Here is a 23,013-nt window from a genome sequence, read left to right on the forward strand (position 1 = left end):
TATGATGAAGCAGGGACGTCTTCCCCACCTGACCCTGTGTAGAGTATGGCCTTTGTGTGCTTGTGCTTTCCTATTTTAATTTGTTGTAACTCCTTTCCTTTTTTTTTTTTTTATTACATTTGTACCCCGCGCTTTCCCACTCATGGCAGGCTCAATGCGGCTTACATATTATATACAGGTACTTATTTGTACCTGGGGCAATGGAGGGTTAAGTGACTTGCCCAGAGTCACAAGGAGCTGCCTGTGCCTGCAGTGGGAATAAAACCCAGTTCCCCAGGACCAGAGTCCACCACTCTAACCACTAGGCCACTCCTCCACTCCACTTTTCATTCTTTTAGTCTGTTCCCTGCATTGTTATTATTATTATTATTTATTGCATTTGTATCCCACATTTTCCCACCTTTTTGCGGGCTCAGTGTGGTTTACAATACATTATGAATAGTGGAAATACAATTTGTTACAATTCAGGTTATGGATTACATTGTGAAGAGTTGACGAGATGAAATCAAAATCATTAAGGAATCAATCAATTGAGAAGAACAATGAGACAGTGGAAGGAGAGAACAGGAAATTAGAGGCGCTATATGAAGTATGTGGTGTACATTTTTCTGTGAGTGGAGGTATGAGTGTGGTGGGATTAAGGGTTGAGAGTTCATAAATGGATGTATTAATGTATTAATGTATGAGTGTGAGCTTTGTGTTTTGGTTCTTTCCGTAAATTTTCTCAAAAAGATGTGTCTTCAATGACTTGCGGAAGTTGGTTTGTTCATAGATAGTTTTCAGGTTCCGCGGCAGTTTGTTCCAGTACTGCGTGCTCATGTATGAAAAGGTCGTTGCGTGTAACGTCTTGTATTTCAGGCCCTTGCAGTTAGGGAAGTGGAGGTTGAGGAACGTTCGGGATGATCTTTTAGCGTTTCTGGGTGGCAAGTCTTATTAATTCAGACATGTAGGCTGGGGCTTCGCCGTGAATGATTTTGTGGACTAATGTGCATACTTTGAAAGTAATGCGTTCTTTGAGTGGGAGCCAGTGTAGCTTCTTTCGCAAGGGTTTTGCACTTTCATATTTTGGTAGTCCGAAGATAAGTCTGGCTGCTGTATTCTGGGCTGTTTGAAGTTTCCTCAGGATTTGCTCTTTGCAGCCTGCGTATAGTGAGTTGCAGTAATCCAGATGGCTGAGTACTAGGGATTGTACTAGGCTGCGGAAGACGGATCTTGGGAAGAATTGTCTTATTCTTTTCAGTTTCCACATGCAGTAGAACATCTTTTTGGTTGTGTTTGCATGGGTTTCGAGTGTTAGGTGGCGGTCTATGGTAATTCCAAGGATTTTTAGCGTTTCTGAGATTGGAAGGTTTAGGTTAGGTGTATTTAAAGCGGTGAATTCATTCGTGTTGTATTGGGAGGTAAGTATCAGGCATTGAGTTTTCTCTGCGTTTAGTTTCAAACGGAATGTATCTGCCCAGATGTTCATGATACGTAGACTTTGGTTGATTTCATTGAAGATTTCTTTGGTGTCTTGTTTGAAAGGGATGTATATTGTTACATCGTCGGCGTAGATGTATGGGTTGAGGTTATGGTTTGATAGGAGTTTTGCCAAGGGGGTCATCATTAGGTTGAAGATGGTTGGTGAGAGAGGCGATCCTTGTGGTACTCCACATTCAGGTGTCCATGCAGCAGACGTGGCTGAGTTTGATGTGACTTGGTATGAACGTTGGGTTAAGAACCCCTTGAACCAGTTTAGGACATTTCCTCCCATGCCAAAATATTCAAGTATGTGTAATAGGATTCCGTGGTCTACCATGTCGAAGGCACTAGACATGTCAAATTGTAGGAGGAGTATATTGTTACCTGTTGCAATCATTTGTTTGAATTTAGACATGAGGGTGATTAATACTGTTTCTGTGCTGTGATTCGATCGGAATCCTGATTGGGCATCATGCATTATTGAGTATTTGTTTAAATAGTTAGTGAGTTGTTTAGTTACCACTCCTTCGGTTATTTTGGTTATTAGTGGTACAGTGGGGGAAATAAGTATTTGATCCCTTGCTGATTTTGTAAGTTTGCCCACTGACAAAGACATGAGCAGCCCATAATTGAAGGGTAGGTTATTGGTAACAGTGAGAGATAGCACATCACAAATTAAATCCGGAAAATCACATTGTGGAAAGTATATGAATTTATTTGCATTCTGCAGAGGGAAATAAGTATTTGATCCCCCACCAACCAGTAAGAGATCTGGCCCCTACAGACCAGGTAGATGCTCCAAATCAACTCGTTACCTGCATGACAGACAGCTGTCGGCAATGGTCACCTGTATGAAAGACACCTGTCCACAGACTCAGTGAATCAGTCAGACTCTAACCTCTACAAAATGGCCAAGAGCAAGGAGCTGTCTAAGGATGTCAGGGACAAGATCATACACCTGCACAAGGCTGGAATGGGCTACAAAACCATCAGTAAGACGCTGGGCGAGAAGGAGACAACTGTTGGTGCCATAGTAAGAAAATGGAAGAAGTACAAAATGACTGTCAATCGACAAAGATCTGGGGCTCCACGCAAAATCTCACCTCGTGGGGTATCCTTGATCATGAGGAAGGTTAGAAATCAGCCTACAACTACAAGGGGGGAACTTGTCAATGATCTCAAGGCAGCTGGGACCACTGTCACCACGAAAACCATTGGTAACACATTACGACATAACGGATTGCAATCCTGCAGTGCCCGCAAGGTCCCCCTGCTCCGGAAGGCACATGTGACGGCCCGTCTGAAGTTTGCCAGTGAACACCTGGATGATGCCGAGAGTGATTGGGAGAAGGTGCTGTGGTCAGATGAGACAAAAATTGAGCTCTTTGGTATGAACTCAACTCGCCGTGTTTGGAGGAAGAGAAATGCTGCCTATGACCCAAAGAACACCATCCCCACTGTCAAGCATGGAGGTGGAAATGTTATGTTTTGGGGGTGTTTCTCTGCTAAGGGCACAGGACTACTTCACCGCATCAATGGGAGAATGGATGGGGCCATGTACCGTACAATTCTGAGTGACAACCTCCTTCCCTCCGCCAGGGCCTTAAAAATGGGTCGTGGCTGGGTCTTCTAGCACGACAATGACCCAAAACATACAGCCAAGGCAACAAAGGAGTGGCTCAGGAAAAAGCACATTAGGGTCATGGAGTGGCCTAGCCAGTCACCAGACCTTAATCCCATTGAAAACTTATGGAGGGAGCTGAAGCTGCGAGTTGCCAAGCGACAGCCCAGAACTCTTAATGATTTAGAGATGATCTGCAAAGAGGAGTGGACCAAAATTCCTCCTGACATGTGTGCAAACCTCATCATCAACTACAGAAGACGTCTGACCGCTGTGCTTGCCAACAAGGGTTTTGCAACCAAGTATTAGGTCTTGTTTGCCAGAGGGATTAAATACTTATTTCCCTCTGCAGAATGCAAATAAATTCATATACTTTCCACAATGTGATTTTCCGGATTTAATTTGTGATGTGCTATCTCTCACTGTTACCAATAACCTACCCTTCAATTATGGGCTGCTCATGTCTTTGTCAGTGGGCAAACTTACAAAATCAGCAAGGGATCAAATACTTATTTCCCCCACTGTATGGATGCTACTGGTCTGTAGTTGGTTATTTCCCTTGCGCTTTTCTTTGTGTCTTTGGGTATAGGGGTGAGTAGAATTTTTCCTTTTTCTTTTGGGAAAAGTCCGTTTTGTAGCATGAAGTTTACGTGGTTTGTTAGGTCTATTATGAATTGTTGAGGAGCTGATTTCATGAGGTTACTTGGGCATGTGTCTAGTTTGCAGTGGGATTTGGCGTATCTTCTAAGTGTTTCAGAGATACGGTCTTCTGATAGTAGTTCGAATTCGGTCCATGTTCTGTCTGCTGGGTATATTCCGTCTTCTGGGTCTAGACAATCTAGGAGTGTAGCGTATTCAATAGGGCTGGCAGGTATTTGGAGTCTTAATTGTATAATTTTCTCCTTGAAGTATTTCGCAAGGTTGTCAACGTCAGGTATATCTTTGTTGTTGTTTGTGACTGGAGTGGTGTCTAGCAGTTTGTTCACGAGGTGGAAGAGTTTGTGTGTATCTTTGTAGTTTGGTCCTATTATTGTCTTGTAATGTAGTCTTCTGGTCTGTTTTATTGTATATTTGTATTTCCTCCGAAGTAATTTCCAGGCATTTAGTGTTTGTTCGTCTCTTTTTTTGTTCCATGCATGTTCCATGTTCTGTTTGTCAGCTAAATAGGTACAGTAAGCATCATGTAAACACTAAATCTAGAGGATAAACACACCTAATCTCAGATCCCAAACCCCCTTTATCTACTTATTTACTGATAAGAAATACAAACCATCAGGAGTGTAGAAGATAATGGTTTATTTACTGAGCAAAATAGATAAGTGCAAGCAGCAGCAAAGATTCTTATACTTCCTTTATAATGCGTAATAATAATAATAATACATGGCTAACAAACTAAGCATGGTGCCCTTGATTTAACACACATTTCAATTTTGGATAAAAAACAACTACTGGAAACTAAACCAAGGTATAAATGTGGTTACAGAATTTAAATACACAACCTGCAGATGGCAGTGCAGTCTTCTCTTGATGGTGACAGGATGAAGACAGGTCTATTCGCAAGAGATGAAACTGATTGGCCGAGTCCCTCCATGGCCTTGCATAAGAACATAAGAATAGCCATACTGGGTCAGACCAATGGTCCATCTAGCACAGTATAGTGCTTCCAGCAGTGGCCAATTCAGGTCACAAGTACCTGGCAGAAACCCAAACAGCAGCCTCGTATACAGTCTTGTTATCAGTCATGTCCTTCAAGTCATGATATCGTAGAAGATGGTAACTGGACAAGTGGGATCTGGGATCTGTTGATGATATTCACCCAATCATAGGGATGCTTTCCACATCATCTCCAGATGTCCAGAAATATAAAGTGCAACACCCCTTCCTCGAAGTTGTCTTAAATCATCCAGGCTGCATATTAGCAGAATCACTTGCGCAGTCTGTTTCTGGATCAGGGCCATGATATTTATCCTTGTCTGATGACATACAGTGAAAGTCTTTCTTAGAAAATCCACGTGATGACACAGGCCTTCCTTTCTAGCTTGGTCAGATTTAGGTCTGTGGTGCATGTTAAATTGTGATGGGCTATACCCTTTACAGTGTGAATGTGGGAGATGCACTGTTTGTGAGGCAGCTCTGCAAAATAACATTCAGGGGTATGAAATCATGGATGCCAGCATTGGCATCCAGGATTTGTTGAGCTCTACTCCAACCTTTCCTCCTTCACCCAGCTATTGTGGTATAGTAGCATACTTCCTTATAGTATGGAGTAGCCAAGAGAATCAAGGGCAGTTTTCAAGAGGCTGCTGCCATCTTGCAAGTGAATACATGGTATTCATTGTCTGTCTGTCTGTCTGTCTGATTCCTTAGGCTTTTCAAGTGGAAATTGGATTTAGGTTTTTCTTCATGCTTGTGATTGTAATAAGTATGCCAGTATTTTCTGATTGTGATTCTAATTGAACAGTAATCTGTGGGGGGGTTTTTCTTTTTTTTTTTTCCTTGTTTCTCAGTGGTGTTGATTGGTGATTCAGGTGTTGGGAAGAGTAATCTCTTGTCACGCTTTACACGCAATGAATTTAATCTGGAGAGTAAAAGCACCATTGGAGTCGAATTTGCCACCAGAAGCATTCAAGTGGATGGGAAGACTATTAAAGCCCAAATTTGGGACACAGCAGGGCAGGAGCGGTACCGAGCCATCACTTCTGCGTAAGTACTGCTGTGTGTATGTGCTTTAAATTACAAAATAAAATAAAGATACAGTGTGACCTTAGGACTGTTACAATAGTACCTCAAAAACTTCAGCTGTACACAAAAGTGTAGGCACCTCTAGTCAAACTGTATGCTGCAATGACTCTGTAAGTGTGCAAAAAGCTGACAGTCTTTGCATGTTTCTACATCTACAATTTATGCGTGTGAAAGCTAAAATGTACTTCCTTAGTGTCTGGGCTGTACCATCTTGAACAAGAGGGTGTTGTCCCTGCCAGCAGAGGGAAGTGGGAGAAACTCATCTTTTTCAGTGACATCTCTGGTATAACCTGCTGTGGTGCTCAGTGGAAAGTTCCAGTATTATTCAGAGGGTAAGTTGTTCAGATTCATGCTCCTGGTCCCTGGCCGAGCTCCCAGCAGTTAGGCCTTAGGATCACGCAAACGACCAGCTCCCAGGTTTCCAGATCCATGGATGGATATGCTCGAGCACGAAGCTGGTCTCCACCGCCCCCAGTCATCTCCTGCGGGAGACCCCTGGTGGAGGGGGGGGGGAGAAGATGCATAAAAACATAAGAATAGCCATACTGGGTAAGACCAACAGACCATCCAGCCCAATATCCTGCTCTCAGCAGTGGCCAATCCAGGTTACAAGTACCTGGCAGAAACCCAGTTAGTAGCACCATTCCATGCTACTATTCCCAAGGCAAACAGTGGTTTCCTCCATATCGTCTCAATAACAGACTATGGACTTTTCCTCTACTAGGAACTTGCCAAAACCTTTTTTTTTTAACCCAGATAGGCTAACCGCTGTTACCACATCCTCCGGCGTACAACTTACCGGGCCAGCAACGTGAGTTTTTGATTGATTCAAGCTGGTTTAGAGAGCAAATAAACCAGCGATGAAAGCATTAATGGGCTCTACAGGCTTTTTACTGTTTGTGGCAGCAGACACCGTGAATCGTAAGCTGATGTATGTAAATGAGCTGTTCAGTATTCAAATGTGATAGAAAATTAACGGGAGGTCTGGGGCAGCCATAGCATGACAGTAGCTTCTCGGCGGAGCAGTCTGCTGTGTTTGCACGTAGGTTTCCTCCACCTTTGAACTAGATTTCAATTTAACAAAAAAATATATCTATATTGTAGAACAGCAATAGGCAAGACTGAAAGGAGCTATATTAAAGGCAACTAACCTTTATGTTAGAAAATTACATAAAAGTAAGAGGAAAAGAAGGCCTCTCTGGTACTCGAATGTAGTAGCTGAAAAGATAAGAGTAAGGAGGCTAGCTTTTGCAAGTTATAAGACGACTCAGAAAGATGAAGACAGGAGAATACCTAAATAAGCGAAGAGAAGCTGGAAAAGCTATCAGGAAAGCAAAGCGGCAAATGGAGGAAAAGATAGCTAATACGGTAAAATTGGGGGAAAAGACCTTTTTCAGATATGTAAGTGACAAGAGGAAGTGCCATAAGAGTATTGTGAGGCTCAAAGCTGAGGGCGAGAAATATGTGGAAGATAAGGACAAAGCTGAACTGCTTAACAATTATTTTAGCTCTGTGTTCACGAATGAAAGACCAGGGGTAGGGCTGCAGAATACAAAGGCTAAAGGGGATGGATGTATGGTAGACCAAGACCCGTTTACGGAGGACTGTGTTCGTGAGGAGCTTGCCAAACTAAAAGACAGAACGATGGGGTCTGATGGGGTCCGAGGGTGAGGGTGCTTAAGGAACTCGGAGAAGTTCTGTCGGCTCCGCTGACAGACCTCTTCAATGCTTCCTTAGAAATTGGAGTGGTCCCGGTGGACAAGAGTGGAAGTAAGGAGGAGGTTGGGAATTACAGACCTGTCAGTCTGACCTCGGTGGTGAGTAAGCTAATGGAAACGCTTCTAAAGAGGAGGATTGTGAGATTTCTTGAACTACATGGAATGTGGGACCCTAGGCAGCATGGCTTCATTAGTGGCAGGTCATGTCAGACGAATCTGACTGTCTTCTTCGACTGGGTGACCAAACAGTTGGATGTGGGAGGGGCCCTTGATGTGGTATACTTGGATTTCAGCAAAGCCTTTGACACGGTTCCGCACAGGCGACTGATGAATAAATTGAGTGTCCTCGGTGTGGGACCTAGAGTAACTGAGTGGGTAAAAAATTGGTTGAATGGTAGGAGGCAGAGGGTAGTGGTAAATGGAGCTTGCTCTGAAGAAATGGATGTCGTCAGTGGAGTACCGCAGGGATCAGTCCTAGGGCCGGCTCTTTTTAACGTCGTGAGCGATATTGCTGAAGGGCTGTCTGGTAAGGTTTGTCTCTTTGCGGATGATACTAAACTCTGCAACAGGGTGGACACCCTGGAGGGTGTGAATGACATGAGGAAGGACCTAGCGAAGCTGGAGGAATGGACCAATATTTGGCAACTAAGGTTTAATCCCAAAAAATGCAGTGTCATGCACTTGGGGCGCAAAAATGTGAGGGAACGGCACAGCATAGGGGGTGAAGTGCTTCAGTGTACGAAGGAAGAGCGAGACTTGGGGGTGAATTGTGTCTGATGACCATAAAGCTTCCAAACAGGTAGAAAAAGTGACGGTCAAAGCCAGAAGGATGCTTGGGTACATAAAGAGAGGCATGACCAGCAGAAAAAAGGAGGTGATAGTGCCGTTGTATAAGTCTTTAGTGAGGCCCCATTTGGAGTACTGCATGCAGTTCTGGAGACTGCACCTACGGAAAGATATAAACAGGATGGAGTCGGTCCAGAGGGCGGCTACGAAATTAGTAAGCGGTCTTGAATGCAAAAATTATAGGGACAGGCTTATGAACCTCAACATGTATACGCTGGGAGAGAAGACATGATAGAAATGTTTAAATATCTCAAGGGCATTTATGTACAGGAAGAGAGCCTTTTTCAAATGAAGGAGAGCTCTGGAATGAGGTGGCATATGACAAAGATAAGAGGGAATAGGCTTAGGAGTAACCTAAGGAAGTATTATTTCACAGAAAGGGTGGTGGAGGTGTGGAATGGCCTCCCGGTGGAGGTGGTGGAGTCGAGGACTGTTCCAGAATTTAAAAAGGCATGGGATAAGCATGTGGGATCGCTTAGGAACAGGAAGAATTAGGGGTTACAGAGGATGGGCAGACTGGATGGGTCATATGGCCTTTATCTGCCATCATGTTTCTATGTTTCTATATTCACATGACCCTGGATACGGGACAGTAAGATTTGACTCCTCTGCCCAAGAGAGAGGGAGCCTTCTGTGCAGCTTTGACTCTTGCCCGTTTAGCCTCTGTCCTAAAAGTCCAGACCTGTGCTGCCAGGACCTGACCAATAATATCCCACTTGCAGCACAGAGAACTTTTCAGGAGCCAGGGGAGAGGTTAAAACCGGTACAAACAGTAGCTTTTTCTGAAGTACTACCTACTTTTGGAAAGGGAGAGAAAAGATTATTTCAGTAGCTGGCTCAAAGCCTGGTGTCACCAAGAAGGTTTTAGGTACATAGGAGGATGGGGCAATACATGGAAAAACAAAAGACTACATTGTAACAATGGGCTGTATCTCACTGTGGCAGGAAAAAAATCCTTGGGGAGAAATTTAGACAATATGTTTCTAGCCATTTAAACTAAAAGGCAGGGGTGGCATATGGAGGCAGCTCACTTCCTGTGGCCACCCCCCAGATAAAGCTAAAGACAAGATGTGACAGTAGAAGAGAAAGCAATGAAATCAACAATGTTAGCAAAGCACTTCTTACCAATACAGCAGGAAGTGAGACTAAACAGAATACGAAAATGCTACTGAAATGTAGATGGAAAGCGATGACCACAAATGCTCACAGTGTAAGCAACAGAGTTCATGATCTGCAAGCCCTGATGTTAGAGACAAACTTAGATATTGTTGCAATCACGGAGACATGGTTCAATGATTCCCATGAATGGGATGCAAACATACCCGGCTATAATCTATTTAGGAAGGCTAGAGGTGGTCGTAAAGGTGGAGGAGTAGCTTTGTATGTAAGGAACGATATCACAGCGACTGAAATGACAGAGACCTGGGGAAAGGAAGAAGTGATATGGATCACCTTAAAAAGAGATGATGGAACCTCTGACCACATGGGTGTTGTCTACAGACCTCCGACGTAATCACAGAAACTAAATAAAGATCTGGTTACAGATATCCAAAAGTTGGGAAAGAAAAAAGAGGTTCTTTTGCTGGGAGATTTGAACCTGCCGGATTCAGATTGGAAAGTTCCATCTGTGGAATCGGATGGAAATTGGAAAGAAGTAGAGAAATTGTGGATGCTTTTCAAAGTGCTCTGCTCAGACAAATGGTGAAGGAACCCATGAGAGAGGGAGTGATGCTGGATTTGGTGCTCACAAATGGGTAAAATGTATCTGTCAGAGTGGGTGCCCACCTGGGCAGCAGTGACCATTAAACAGTTTGGCTTTCATATAACAGCTTGAAGTGGAGGACAGCCACTCAAAATTCAAAGTCCTGGATTTCAAATATGTTGACTTTAGTAAAATGGGGGAATACCTGAAGAAAGAGCTGATGGGCTGGGAAGACATATGAAAAGTGGTAAGGCAGTGGTCCAGGCTGAAAGAAGCTATAAATATGGCTACAAACTTTTATGTAAGGAGAGTAAATAAAAGCAAGAGAAAAAGGAAACCAATATGGTTCTCCAAGCAGTGGCTGAGAAAATAAAGGCTAAGGAGTTGGTGTATATGAAATACAGAAAAGGCTAAAGAGTTGGCATTTATGAAATGCAGAAAAATTCAGGAAGAGGAACACAGAGGAATACCGGATGAAACTGAAAGAAGCTAAGAGAGAGATACGTATGGCGAAAGCGGAAGAACAAATGGCTAGAAATGTAATGAGGGGCGACAAAACTTTTTTCAGGTATATTACTGAAAGGAGGAAGACTAAAAATGGAATTGTGAGACTGAAAGATGCTGTGAACTGCTATGTGGAGAATGATGAAGAAAAAGCAAATGTGCTAAACAAATACGTCTGTTCTGTTTTCATGGAAGAAAATCCTAGAGAAGGAGCACGATTGGCAAAAGTACATATGAGAATGGAGCGGATATAGCACTGTTTATAGAAGAGAGTGTTTATGAACAACTTAAATGTAAAGGTGGACAAAACCATAGGACCAGACGGGATCCATCCCAGGATATTGAGGGAGTTCAGAGAGGTTCTGGCGGGTCCTCTTAAAAATTTGTTTAATACATCCTGGGAGAGGGGAGAGATTCCATGTGATTGGAGAAGAGCGGATGTGGTGTCTTTTCAGAAAAGTGGTGACAGAGAAGAAGCTGGAAACTATAGACCGGTAAGCTTCAGTTCGGTTACTGGAAAAGTAATGGAAGCGATGCTGAAGGAAAGGATAGTGAATTTCCTGGAATCCAATAAGTTGCAAGATCCAAGGCTATATGGTTTTATCAAAGGTAAATCATGCCAAACAAATCTCATAGAATTCTTTGACTGGGTGACCAGAGAATTGGATGAGGACGTGCGATAGATGTAATCTACTTAGATTTCAGCAAAGCCTTTGACACAGTTCATTGGAGGCTCTTGAATAAACTTGACAGGCTAAAGATAAGACCTGAAGTGGTGAACTGGACAAGGAACTGGTTGGCGGACAGACGCCAGAGAATGGTGGTAATGGGAAAGGTGAGTAGTGGAGTGTCTCAAGGATTGGTGCTGGGGCCGATTCTGTTCAATATTTGTGAGTGACATTGTTGAAGGGTTAGAAGGTAAAGTTTGCATTTTTGCAGATGATACCAAGATTTGTAACAGAATGGACACCCTGGAAAGGAGAAACAGGGGTGATATGATACAGACATTCAAATAGTTGAAAGGTATTAATCTGTAAACAAACCTTTTCCGGAGACAGGAAGGCGGTAGAACTAGAGGACACGAATTGAGGTTGAAGAGGGGTAGTCTCAGGAAAAAATGTCAGGAACTATTTCTTCATGGAGAGGGTGGTGGATACTTGGAATGCCCTCTCGCGGGAGGTGGTGGAGATGAAAACGGTAACAGAATTCAAAAATGCGTGGGATGAACACAAAGGAATTCTGTTCAGAAGGAATGGATCCACAGAAGCTTAGTGGAGATTGGGTGGCAACACCGGTAATTGGGAGGCAATGCTAGTGCTGGGCAGACTTTGGTCTGTGCCCTGAAAATGGCAAGGACAATTCAAGGTAAGGTATACATATAAAGTAGGACATACAATGAGTTTATCTTGTTGGGCAGACTAGATGGACCGTGCAGGTTGTTATCTGTCGTTATCTACTATGTTACTATAACCTTCAGCGGCAGTCTTTGCAGTCATTTTGATGGCAAGGGCAGGACCAGAACCAGAACTAACTGGGGATCGCTCCTGCCCTGACTAAGCTGGTAGGGCTGGGGAGAACCTAGGAGGAATGGTAGGGTAGTTATTTTCTTTTTTTCTTTTTTTTGGGGGGGGGGGGGGGGGGGGCAGACAGAACGGGCATCAACTTTTGCACTTGCATTTTCTGCTGAAACTAAAACCTGGCCAGATCTGAACTTTGGGCCGATTTTGGTGCAAAACCAGAATTTGTCAGCTTCTAGTTCAGGGGGCTGACTTAATCCTGAAGTCTCAGGAAAGAGAGGTAGTAGAGAAGATTCATGAGCAAGAACTGAACTCAGGCAAGGAGAGCATTCCTCTGTGATCTTCTTTAAGCTTATTAGACCCACTCAAGAGGATGGAATTGGGAGTGACTGTAATAGAATGATGTTTTGTAAGTTTTTCCTGGTCTCTTATCTATATTTCTGGGAATGGAGGTTTAGGTGATCATTGTGTTTTGACTTTTATGGCAGAATTCTATACCTGGTCTTTGCTGGTGGTCTCCTATCCAAGTATTAGGCTGATTCTGCTTTATTGCCATGTTCTAACACATTCAGGTTCCCTCACACCAGTGTTACTGGGGGTATTGGGTAAGTAATTCTCTAATGTTGGGTGCATTTATTGCAGGTGTTATTGCAGATGTTTTTATTCTTGGGCCTACCTCCCCCCCTCCCCAACACACACACACACACGCGCCAATTTTCCAAGCTTTTCTTATTTGGACACTTTTTAATTTGGTTGCAGGTATTATCGTGGTGCTGTGGGGGCCCTTCTGGTTTATGATATTGCCAAACACCTGACATACGAGAATGTGGAGCGCTGGCTGAAGGAGCTTCGCGATCATGCAGACAACAATATAGTAATAATGTTGGTTGGCAATAAGAGCGACCTGCGGCACCTGAGAGCTGTACCCACAGATGAGGCCCGGGCATTTGCAGGCGAGTGGCACAAGGAGTCTGTAAGCATGATCAATGCTGAATGGTGTCGATAATAGTTAGAGCAGTCTCTGCTGTTTGAAGGAACAGCAAAGCAACGCTGCTGGCTGCTTTCCACTACAGACATCAAACATTTATGTTCCCTTTGATAGCTGGAAGTGGTTCAACACGTTTTCCAAGACTGTTGTAACAAAATAGAATAATTTCAAAATAAATTATGTAACAGCAAGCATTCTGGTAAAAGTAAGTTGCTGGTGGGGGGGACAGAGACCTGACCATGTTCTAGGGGTTGCTGCTGGGTAGCTGTATTTTTCCATTAGTTCAGCTGTAGACCAGCAGTATGGCCCCCAATTGTGGAATGAATTCAACTTACAGAGTAGAAAAGCATCTTAACTATTTGTAATTTTAAAAGCTTTTGACATCGTAGCTGTGGAGAGGCAGTGATGACTGGTGGGTTGATTTTAAAATTGTAATTGTGTGTTTGTAACTTTTATTGTAAGCCTTTTTTCTGGTTTTCTGAAAAGCAGGGTATCGGGTTGTGATAACCTGTTCCTCAAACTGATAATCATATGAGCTGCAGACTAGACCTTCAGTTTGGTGCCATATCTTCTTGAAGACGTTTATTTTGGAGTTCCTTTTGATTTTATGATTATTTTACTTTCCAAACTGGTTAGACCTTTTGTAGACCAGGCAGTTTGTTAAATGTTGATAAACTGTAAAGTGTAATGCTAAACTCTGCCTGCTCCCACAGTTTTGTGAAATGTCTTGTGTGTGAGGACTTTACTCACAGGCTGGGTTGAAAGGAGACCAAAGTCCTCCATGTTTAGCCTTTTACATTTGCTTCTCTGAAACCCTCTAGTAGTGGTGGTTACAGGGGCAGGTAGAATAAATTTAGCAGGACTGTGTCCATTGGAGAAATTGCCTTCATGATGAAACAGTTGGTTCTGAAGGCACAGAAGGAAGCTAGTAGATTTTTTTAAAAAAAAGTGAAGCTTCTGTTACGTCCTGTCAACAGTGTTTATGCATCTTCTTTTGCAGAAAAGAACAACTTATCATTCATCGAAACATCTGCCTTGGATTCAACTAATGTAGAGGAAGCATTCAAAAATATTCTGACAGGTAAAGTTTCCTCATCTGAGAATTAAAGTTCTCGCCCCCAAGGTCACATATTAAGAGGTAAAATCCACCCACAGTCACATTCTGTCAGTGAAGGTCATGAAGGAAAATGTAATGTATAAGATGAGCCTTCTGCTTCATGGGCTTACTGCAAGCATCTCTCCAGTGGGATAGAAAGCCCTGAAGAGCTCCAGGAACGTGGATGGAGTCCCAGCATGGTTTTCTGTTTACCAAAGCATCTACCAGTGAACACGTAAGAGCATGTTAGGCTTATTTTCTCTGAGGCTTTGTGTGTGAGATGGGGGTGGGGGTTTGCTCTGTGCTGTGTTTAGTTAGCCTACTCCATGTTTGAAATGCTAGAACTCCCGATTAGGTCCTAAGTCTCTCAAATTTGGGTGCTAGAGGCCACTAGCACCCATGTTTACCAGCACACACATGATCAGAGGGATCTGGCATTGCAAACAGCGCCTGCGCCAGGAAATACCACAAGTCTCATTTAAATGAGCTCTGCAGTATTTCACCTATATGATCAGAGCACAGCACTCTGATCGTACAGGTGGAATAGCGCCTTAACCCTTCGGCAGCTCGTAGCTGGTGCTAGGTTAAAACTCCTCCCCCGCCCAAGCCAGCAGCTCGGGCTGTCAGGGTGTAAACCTCCTCCCCACTGAACAAGTTTCCCTGGTGGCCCAGTGACCTTCTGTTCTCCCCCCCCCCCCCCCCCCCGACACAAAAAATGTCCCTGGTGGCCCAGTGGCCAACTCTACCCCCACCCCGTACCCTTTGAAGTGAGGAGGGAGTAGCATCGCCCTACTCTGCCCAGTGCATCCTGGGATGCACTACATGCCCAGGCACAGTCTTCCCACAGAAGTCCCCTGATGATCAAAATTAATAGCGTGCATAAATTTGCATGCTATTAGTTTTGATCATGAGGTTCTTTAATTCCCCGTGCTGTTCCGGTGCTAATTATCCAGCACTGTTCAGAACAGCATGGGGGATTTCATCATCGGGGCCTTAGCCCTTCTGTCTTGCTTAGAGTTTGGGTGGGGAAGGGACCGGACTGGACAACTACATTATAAGTTCGGAAGCATAGTGCTCACTGCATACACATACAGGTCAGCCTAGGAAGAAATGTCAGGATCAGCAGTAAAGAGTTGCTCATGAAAAGGCAGCATGTTAGGAAGGCAGGTCTCTAGCCCATGTGGGGAGAGCCTGGGAGGAGATGATAAAGGGCAAAAGGAACTTGGAGCAGGATAAAGTTAAAAAGCGCAGATACTAAGCAGACTCCTTCCCACCCCCATTCCCTGTTAGCAGCTGCCTCCTTTTTAGCTCCCTTTGAGCTAATGCTTTTCACTTCTTCCCTCCAAGTATACATGAAGTGGTAGAGCACCAGTCTCGACATCCAGAGGTGGCCGGTTCAAATCCTGCTTCTGCTCCTTGTGATCTTGGCCAAGTCACTTAACCCTCCATTTCCTCAGGTACAAAATTAGATTGTGAGCCCTCCAGGGACAGAGAAATACCCAGTGTACCTGAACGTAACTCACCTTGAGTACTGAAAAAGGTGTGAGCAAAATCCAAATAATTTCCTCACTAGCATGTAGAATGCACTAACTGCTGCTCTGAGCATCCACTTTCATTCTATTGTGACCCATACTTCTGGCCAGCAGGAAATGTATTTTTAGAGTTGGGAGGGAGTAATTATAAAACCAGGGTTTTACCAATGTATTTTCTAATTTCAGAGATTTATCGAATAGTTTCACAAAAGCAGATTGCAGATCGCTTCGCCCATGATGAATCTCCTGGTAACAATGTGGTGGACATCAGTGTGCCTCCCACAACAGATGGACAGAAATCCAGTAAACTGCAGTGCTGCCAGAACCTGTGACTCTGTGGTATCCCATACCTTCTTTACTCTGCTTCTCATAATCTTCTCTGCCAGTGCTGGAATAACATTGCAGTGCTGCCAAAACCTGTGGTTGATTGGCATCAACATCCATCCCCCACCGAGTCTCATTACATCAGTCAGTTTGGGATTAATGCTGCAGTGTTTGCCTTCAAGTGCTTTGTCTAGATACTCAGACGAGCTTCTTTCCACTGTATATATTACTTACCAACTCGCTCACCACTATCACTGTAGGGATGACATGCCCTTCTGAAAAAAATCCCTCTGTGCCATGACCTGAGACTTGGTTGGGAGCATTTGGTTGATCTTGATGCAGTGGCTGGGTGGAATTTTCCAGCCTTGACTACAGGGTTTGTCCATTCCAATGGGCAAAATCACGAGAATTCAATCCAATTCAATTCTCTAACCCCCTCCCCTTTTCCTCATGTAGCCAGACTTAATTTAATCTTCAGTCGAATGTGTGTGATCATGGAGACTGCATTGGAAGCAGAAATGGAAAAGGACCAAATGTAACATTCTGTATCCTGGTGATCCATCTCTTTAGTCTGTTTCCTCATGCATAGTTGTGCAAGCTCATCGGGTTTCTAGCATCTTTCTGTTTGAACTCTTTGTCCTGGCTGAGAGATCTCTCTACTTTATCCTGCTTGGGGAGCACAAAGCAGTCAGCCGCTGCAGGAGGAATTGTGCATGCATGACTTGATTCCTTGTACTAACCAGATTCACTGATTCTAACTCTGTCCTCCAAGCGGCATTTAAAATGTTAATGGTGTACAGCAAGTGCTGGTGTCAATCCTTGGTAATGGATTAGTGTTAGTGCAGTTCATGTCTTTGCCCTATTTTTTTCTCCACATGTACAGAGGTGGATTGGACTAGTTGCAGCTCCTTTGATCCAGTGTAGCCTTGAGGCTGGAGTAGCACGTTTTTATATGTAGAACTTTACCCATGGTAGGGGAATACACATAGACATTGTGTATTTTATAAAGTTGATGCAAAACAAAAAAAAACTTTTGTAAACTCTTCCATTTGTTTTCAATGTGGAGTGTTGCTGGATTTGACTTTTTTTTTTTTTTAGTAAGCTGTAGATGTTTCTGGTGTAGGTACATAGGTCTATGGTTTATTTCATAGGACGTGTTGATGTATCAGGAAGTATCTGGCCTTTAATGTTGGCATTGTTAGTTTGTGAAGATCACTAAGATCCTTTCTTTATTGACTGTGCAATATCTCAAATGCTCCACATGAAAACAGACCTTGCATGTCTTTTTACTAGTTAATATAGGTCATCAGTAGCTTCTCAGTCATTGTTGTGTAACTTGGGAGAGGATAACAGCTTGTCTTGCATGCATGACATCTTGATTGGTTTTTATTGATTATGATAGCATTGATATTACAGATGCCACATAAAGCCTTTATCAGCTTGATGCCATTGTTAGTCTTGTAAACATGGCTGCCAGCCCTACCAGCGAGAGAGAGAAAGATGCAGGGAAACAGCTATATGGTTAATGAGGCCATGAGTGTGTTTCAAGGGGCTGCTAAGGTAGAAGGGGGGGTGGTAGTTGTTCAGTGTTAGTCTGGGCCAGTATTTATTGTAGCAGCCTCCTGATATGGAAGGGTTAGAAGTACATAAGTATAAGAGAATGAACAGAGGCTAGCTCACTAGTTGGTCTGTAGTGACAAGCAGGAGATCTGTTCTTTTATGACTGTTGTTTGTGCTAGCAGGGGCTTGGACTACTGCTCGGGGCAAGCACTGTTGTGGTTAGGGATGTGCACAAAGAAATCTCTTGTTTTTTTGTATTTGTTTTCTTTCCCTGGGTGGAAACAAATGTCATTAAGTGTGAACTATGTGCACATTCTTTTCTTAAAGATTGTATACTATTTGTACATAGTACACTCTTTCCCTGATGGTATGAGCATGTACAAACCAGTACACACATTTGAGTGCATGCTCATACTATGAGGGAATGAGTGTGCACTATATGTATATAGTACTCAGTTGCAAATGACATTCATTTGAAACAACTGCCCATCTCCAGTTTTGGCTAGTCAGAATGACATTTGTAGTTGAGTAAGGCACATCCTGCATGCTGAGCCACTGGATGATGATGTGCCTGGAAAATGATAGAAAACACCACAGGGATCCTGTAAATGATTGCTCCCTGGGAGAGCCATACAGAAAGAATGCAATTATTTCCCATTGGAACTTTTTTTTTTTTAAGTAGGTCAAGACTTAATAGGCAGAAAACCACATACCTATGAATGACTTGCATGCCTGTTAGGGCTGATGAATTAAAGGCTTCTTTGTCCACTGTAGACCAGTGGTCCAGGCCACACCTTGAGTTGCTGTTCTGGGATTCTACCTTTTGCTGTAGAGTTTATTGCTGTTTGGTGCTTGTATTTATTTTATAAATCATGGTGGGTAAGAGGTTGTCTCCACTGGCCTATTTTTAGGCTATATAATTTGAAGCATGGCTTGTTCTGAAGCAGAAGAACCCGATAAAGTTTCTTTCAAAGGTGTGCTTTTATTAACAGCAAAAGAACAACAACCTAATTGGATATCCCATAAATTAGCATAGATACATAAGATAATCAGCTGGTTCATGTCCTCTTGCCTAGGTAAACACTCCTGATGCCTACTCACCTCCATGTTTGCAAAGTAGTATCATAGATCCTGTTCGCCTCCTACTTGAGCAACTGTATTTAAAGAGTGTTGGAAAAATCAGGTCCAGAGCATAATGTGGATGAAGCTGTGGCATTTGGAAGCAGGATGTGATAAGGTTTTCCAGCTTCCTAATAGTTCTTACCCAAGAAGGTATTCGATTTCCATGAAATGTGAAACATTTATATTGCTCAAAAGGATGTGAAACTATCTGAGCTGTCTGATAAAGCAAGGTCCCATTCTCTAATTAAAAGTAGAATCTTAAGAACATAATCCTTTGCGCACACCCCCCCCTGTAACTGTGGTTCCAGAACTGCAGGGGCAAGCACGTCCTGCTTTTTTCCTACACTGCTACTTCTACCACAGCCTTTGCGCCTGTGGTTAGTACACTTGTGTTGCTGGTCATTAAGAATGCAAGAAGAGGAGCAGCAGCAGCAAACATGATAAATACTTCACTCTTGGGATCCAGCCATACAGAGCGTGCAGGGGTAGGGCAAAATGGATAAGCCCAGAATTCTCGATAAGGTCAAATTGTTCATATCAGCCTAAAAAGACAACTCTGCGCACTCTTCTATGCTTCTTTTACTAGATCCTTTGCTTGCATGAGATAGCCCCCTACTGATGTTTTTGGGAAGTAAACTTGAATTATTTCCCTACCACAGCAGGGGATCCCTTGGGAAATGGTGGAATGAATGATTACTGTAGCAAAAGAGGATCACTGTAACCTATAGCCTGGTTGACTGGGAGTAATAGAGACACATTTTTCTGAGCTGCACTAAGTAGCTTTGGGGAGTGGCTGTTCATCCTGCCAAAATCCTGAAAACTGGGGTAGAGGGGGAGAACTGAACTCAAGGATTCATCTTAATACTACTGCTGCTGCTGTACAGAAGTGAATATTTGTCATCTCAGTCAATGAACAGCATTGAATCCTTAGGCTTGGAGCCCCTGTACAGCACCTATCAGGTTAGCTGACAGCTTTGATCTGTGGTCTTGCACCTTGGCCTTAAATTTTTTTATCTGCTTTCTCCATGTTTGATACTCAGTTAATTGTGATTAGGTCTGTAGATACATAATATACACGCCTATGTATGCATGTATTTGATTTGTGCATGATTTTTATTCTGTAATATGGATATACAGTAAAACAGTATTCAACACTACTGACTGTATACTGGTGCTTTTCTACAAATTTCCTAAGCTATGTTTGAGTAAATACAAAATGTTGAAGAAGAATGTTTTCTATGATATGAAATATAAAGTAAAGCATGTGTAGAAATCAAATGCCCCAGACCCTGTCTGTCTTCCATTTCACAAAATTGCTCAGCTTAAGCTATACAGAAAAGTGGAAATAAAACTTCAAGAGGAAAATGAGAAAGCAGAGTTTGGTGACAGAAAAAGAAGGGGGGGGGGGGGGATAAAAACAGGAGCTGGAATAAAGCCATTTTAAAGATTGGGTAACACATGAACCCCTCCCCTTAAAAAAAAAAAATCAGGAGGCACTTGCCACACCAGTTCTACAATCAAAATGTAAAACCAGCCAAACTCATGTTTCCAGTAAGGAAATATTCCTTGTCTCCACTAACACTTCTTCAGGGGCTCTGACTCAGTAGCACAGAATGACACGGGGACAAAGATGTTCCTATCCCATCCCTGTGGGTTCTGTCTCCGTCTCTACCCCATCCCCGCAGGTTCTGTCTCTGGTCCCGTCCCTATCTGCAGAAGCCTCAAACAATTATGATTTTATATTTAAATCTTTTTATTAAAGTACAAAAGGAACAATATGCTTTGCAACTATTGTGTATAAATTACAAATAGAAAACAATAATAACAGCAAGCAGCTATAATAACCCTCCTCACCACCACCCTCTATCTACCCTTCCAACCCCAACAGTAGCTGATTTCTACTACCCCAAGGAATCCTAATCCACCCTGTTAAAATGTCCAGGAGTATAAAATACAACCTGTTCTAATTGCCTTAGAGGGGAAAAATATGCCCTATGAAGCACTGTTATGATTTTTTAATCTGTGGATGAAGAAGAAGTCATAAACAATCTTGGGATTCAGTCTAGCTCTCCTGTCTTCCACAGTCCTTCCTGCAATAGAAGATGCCTTCTTAGAAGAAGTGCTGGTAGGAGGATGTACAGGATCCCTCATGCAAATTTTGCTAGATGTGGCCAACACGTTTGCTTGTTTTTCCAAAAAATCAAAATATCGTCTGCATCACTCAAACATAACAGTCCAGTTCATTAACAGGCATCAAAGTAGAAAATGACATGGGGACAACGTTTGTCTCCATCTCCACCCTGTCCCCATGTCATTCTCTACTCAATAGTTAACATATATAGTTCATGAATATTTAAAATTCATGTATAGCATAGGACTAAGTTTTAAACATTTAATTTTTCAATAAGAACAAACATTTGAGAGATGTTGATATAGAAATAGAATATATATTAGAAATTCTAAGATTAACGACAACTCTAGCATATTCAAAAAGGGATCTAAATGAAAGCTGTGCAAGGAACCGTATGAACTGATGTTTGCTCCTTCCCATGTGCAGAATTCTGCAGAAGTGCAAATTCTATAGTTCTGCCGTTCCCCCCAGGAGTAAAATGAGCAGACTGGGGGACCAAATAGAAGCTATCAACAGATTAGACTGTATAATGCTGACTATATAATGCCAGATGGAAGACTTCACAAGCAAAAACAGTTGACAGATTGCTAGGTGGATGAATTATGACTACAACTGAAACGTAAAGAAAGCCCTTGGCAGACGAGGAAGCACCCTAATAAACCTAAAATACATAGAGGGGCATTTTTGCTATGACATCCAAATCTGATTTTGGACAGTTAGCAAAAAAACATGCAAACAGTGCCAATCATGGTAATTTCTGAACCAGAAAAAAATATATACTTTTTTAAAGATGGTTTTGTAATCAGTGCCATTTTTCTTCAAGGGCCATTTTCAAACAAAAAAAGGTCCAAAAGAAAAAATGCCCAAGAACTAGACTGGCCACACAGACATTCAAGTAGAGCAGTGGGGCAGCCTAGGGGGCACTGCAGTGAACATCGCATAAAAGGTCCTAGATACACATCACATCAGTAACCCCTTATATTGTATGGGGAGCCCTCTAGGAATAGCAAAACCCCCTCCCCCCCCCATCACTACACTAGCCCTTATGCCTGCAGGTGTCACCTATATGTGGGATCAGTATGTATTTTGTGGGTTTTGGAGTGCTAACACTTTCCACCACAAGTGTACTAGAGTATGGGCTGGTCCCCTTCTCTACAGTCCACTGCCCAGGGCCCTACTTACTGCTCCGAGGAATGACCATTATATCTGTAGCTGTCAGAGCCTGGTATGAACTGTCATTTTAATCTCTTTGTGGTGTATGAGGGGGTCAGTGACCACTGGGGGATTAAGAGAGAAGGGTCATGCTTTTATCCCTTCAGTGGTCATCTGGTCAGTTTGGGCACTTTTTTGGCACTTGGGATGTTTTTGGCAAGACCTGTTTCAATAATGACTTTTTTTTTGTCCTGGACATTTTTACAATGCTCCATTATTGCAGAAAAACATCCAAATCGTAAGCCCACCCAAAACATGCCTCCATGAGATTTAGATGAACTACATAGAAACCCCCCCCCCCCCCCCCTTTTATTATTAAAGATTTTTTTTCTTTTGTATGTATAATTTCATATTCTTTTAAATGTTATTAAGAACCACTTACAAACAAGAAACCAATGCAACAAGCATGAAATGTGGTACTTTTTCAAATCCCCCCCCCTACCTCCATTTGCCAAGAAAGAGAGATGCAGACCCAAGACACACCATGTTGCTTTTTTCACAGTGGTCTCAGATGCCACCAAGAAATCCCCCCCCTCCCCATGCTTGTAATGTAACAAATTTAACAGATCGCTCTATACAGAAGCCTGTCCCATATCGCCAGCTCTAGGAGAGCCCTGTTTCATATCAAGCCTTTCATTTTTCAGTCACAGAGGGTGAGTGCTGTTGTCTCCAGTTTAAGTATACATTTCCTTGCCAAACGTTTTCTTACTTATTCTTTAATTCTATTATGATAAAATCTTAATTTAAAAAAGTTTTGAAAATAGCAATTTGGAAGTTTTTGTGGAAGAAAAAAAATCCACTCATCTGCTGCTTTGCCGTTTTGGGATGTTTTTCTGTTTTGAAAATGAGACCCACTGGTTTTTGCTACTTTTACTATTATTTTTCTAATAGTAGTAGTAGACAATGTAGTGCCACTGCTGTAACCCCCTCTTTCCTG

The 23,013-nt window shown here is 42.7% G+C and overlaps 1 protein-coding gene across 1 annotated transcript in view; it reads left to right on the plus strand.

Moving 5' to 3' along the window:
* The window catches only part of LOC115480497 (ras-related protein Rab-11B-like), a 45,545-nt gene extending 29,083 nt beyond the window's left edge, over positions 1-16,462 (plus strand). The window contains exons 2-5 of the mRNA XM_030219213.1: positions 5,590-5,785; positions 12,871-13,064; positions 14,100-14,180; positions 15,914-16,462. Of these exons, the coding sequence (XP_030075073.1) occupies positions 5,590-5,785; positions 12,871-13,064; positions 14,100-14,180; positions 15,914-16,059 (617 nt within the window). The 3' untranslated portion in view covers positions 16,060-16,462. The remainder of the gene's footprint in view (positions 1-5,589; positions 5,786-12,870; positions 13,065-14,099; positions 14,181-15,913) is intronic.
* The last annotated feature ends 6,551 nt before the right edge of the window (positions 16,463-23,013 follow it).

Source organism: Microcaecilia unicolor, chromosome 11 (assembly GCF_901765095.1).
Source record: "Microcaecilia unicolor chromosome 11, aMicUni1.1, whole genome shotgun sequence".
Taxonomy (NCBI): domain Eukaryota; kingdom Metazoa; phylum Chordata; class Amphibia; order Gymnophiona; family Siphonopidae; genus Microcaecilia; species Microcaecilia unicolor.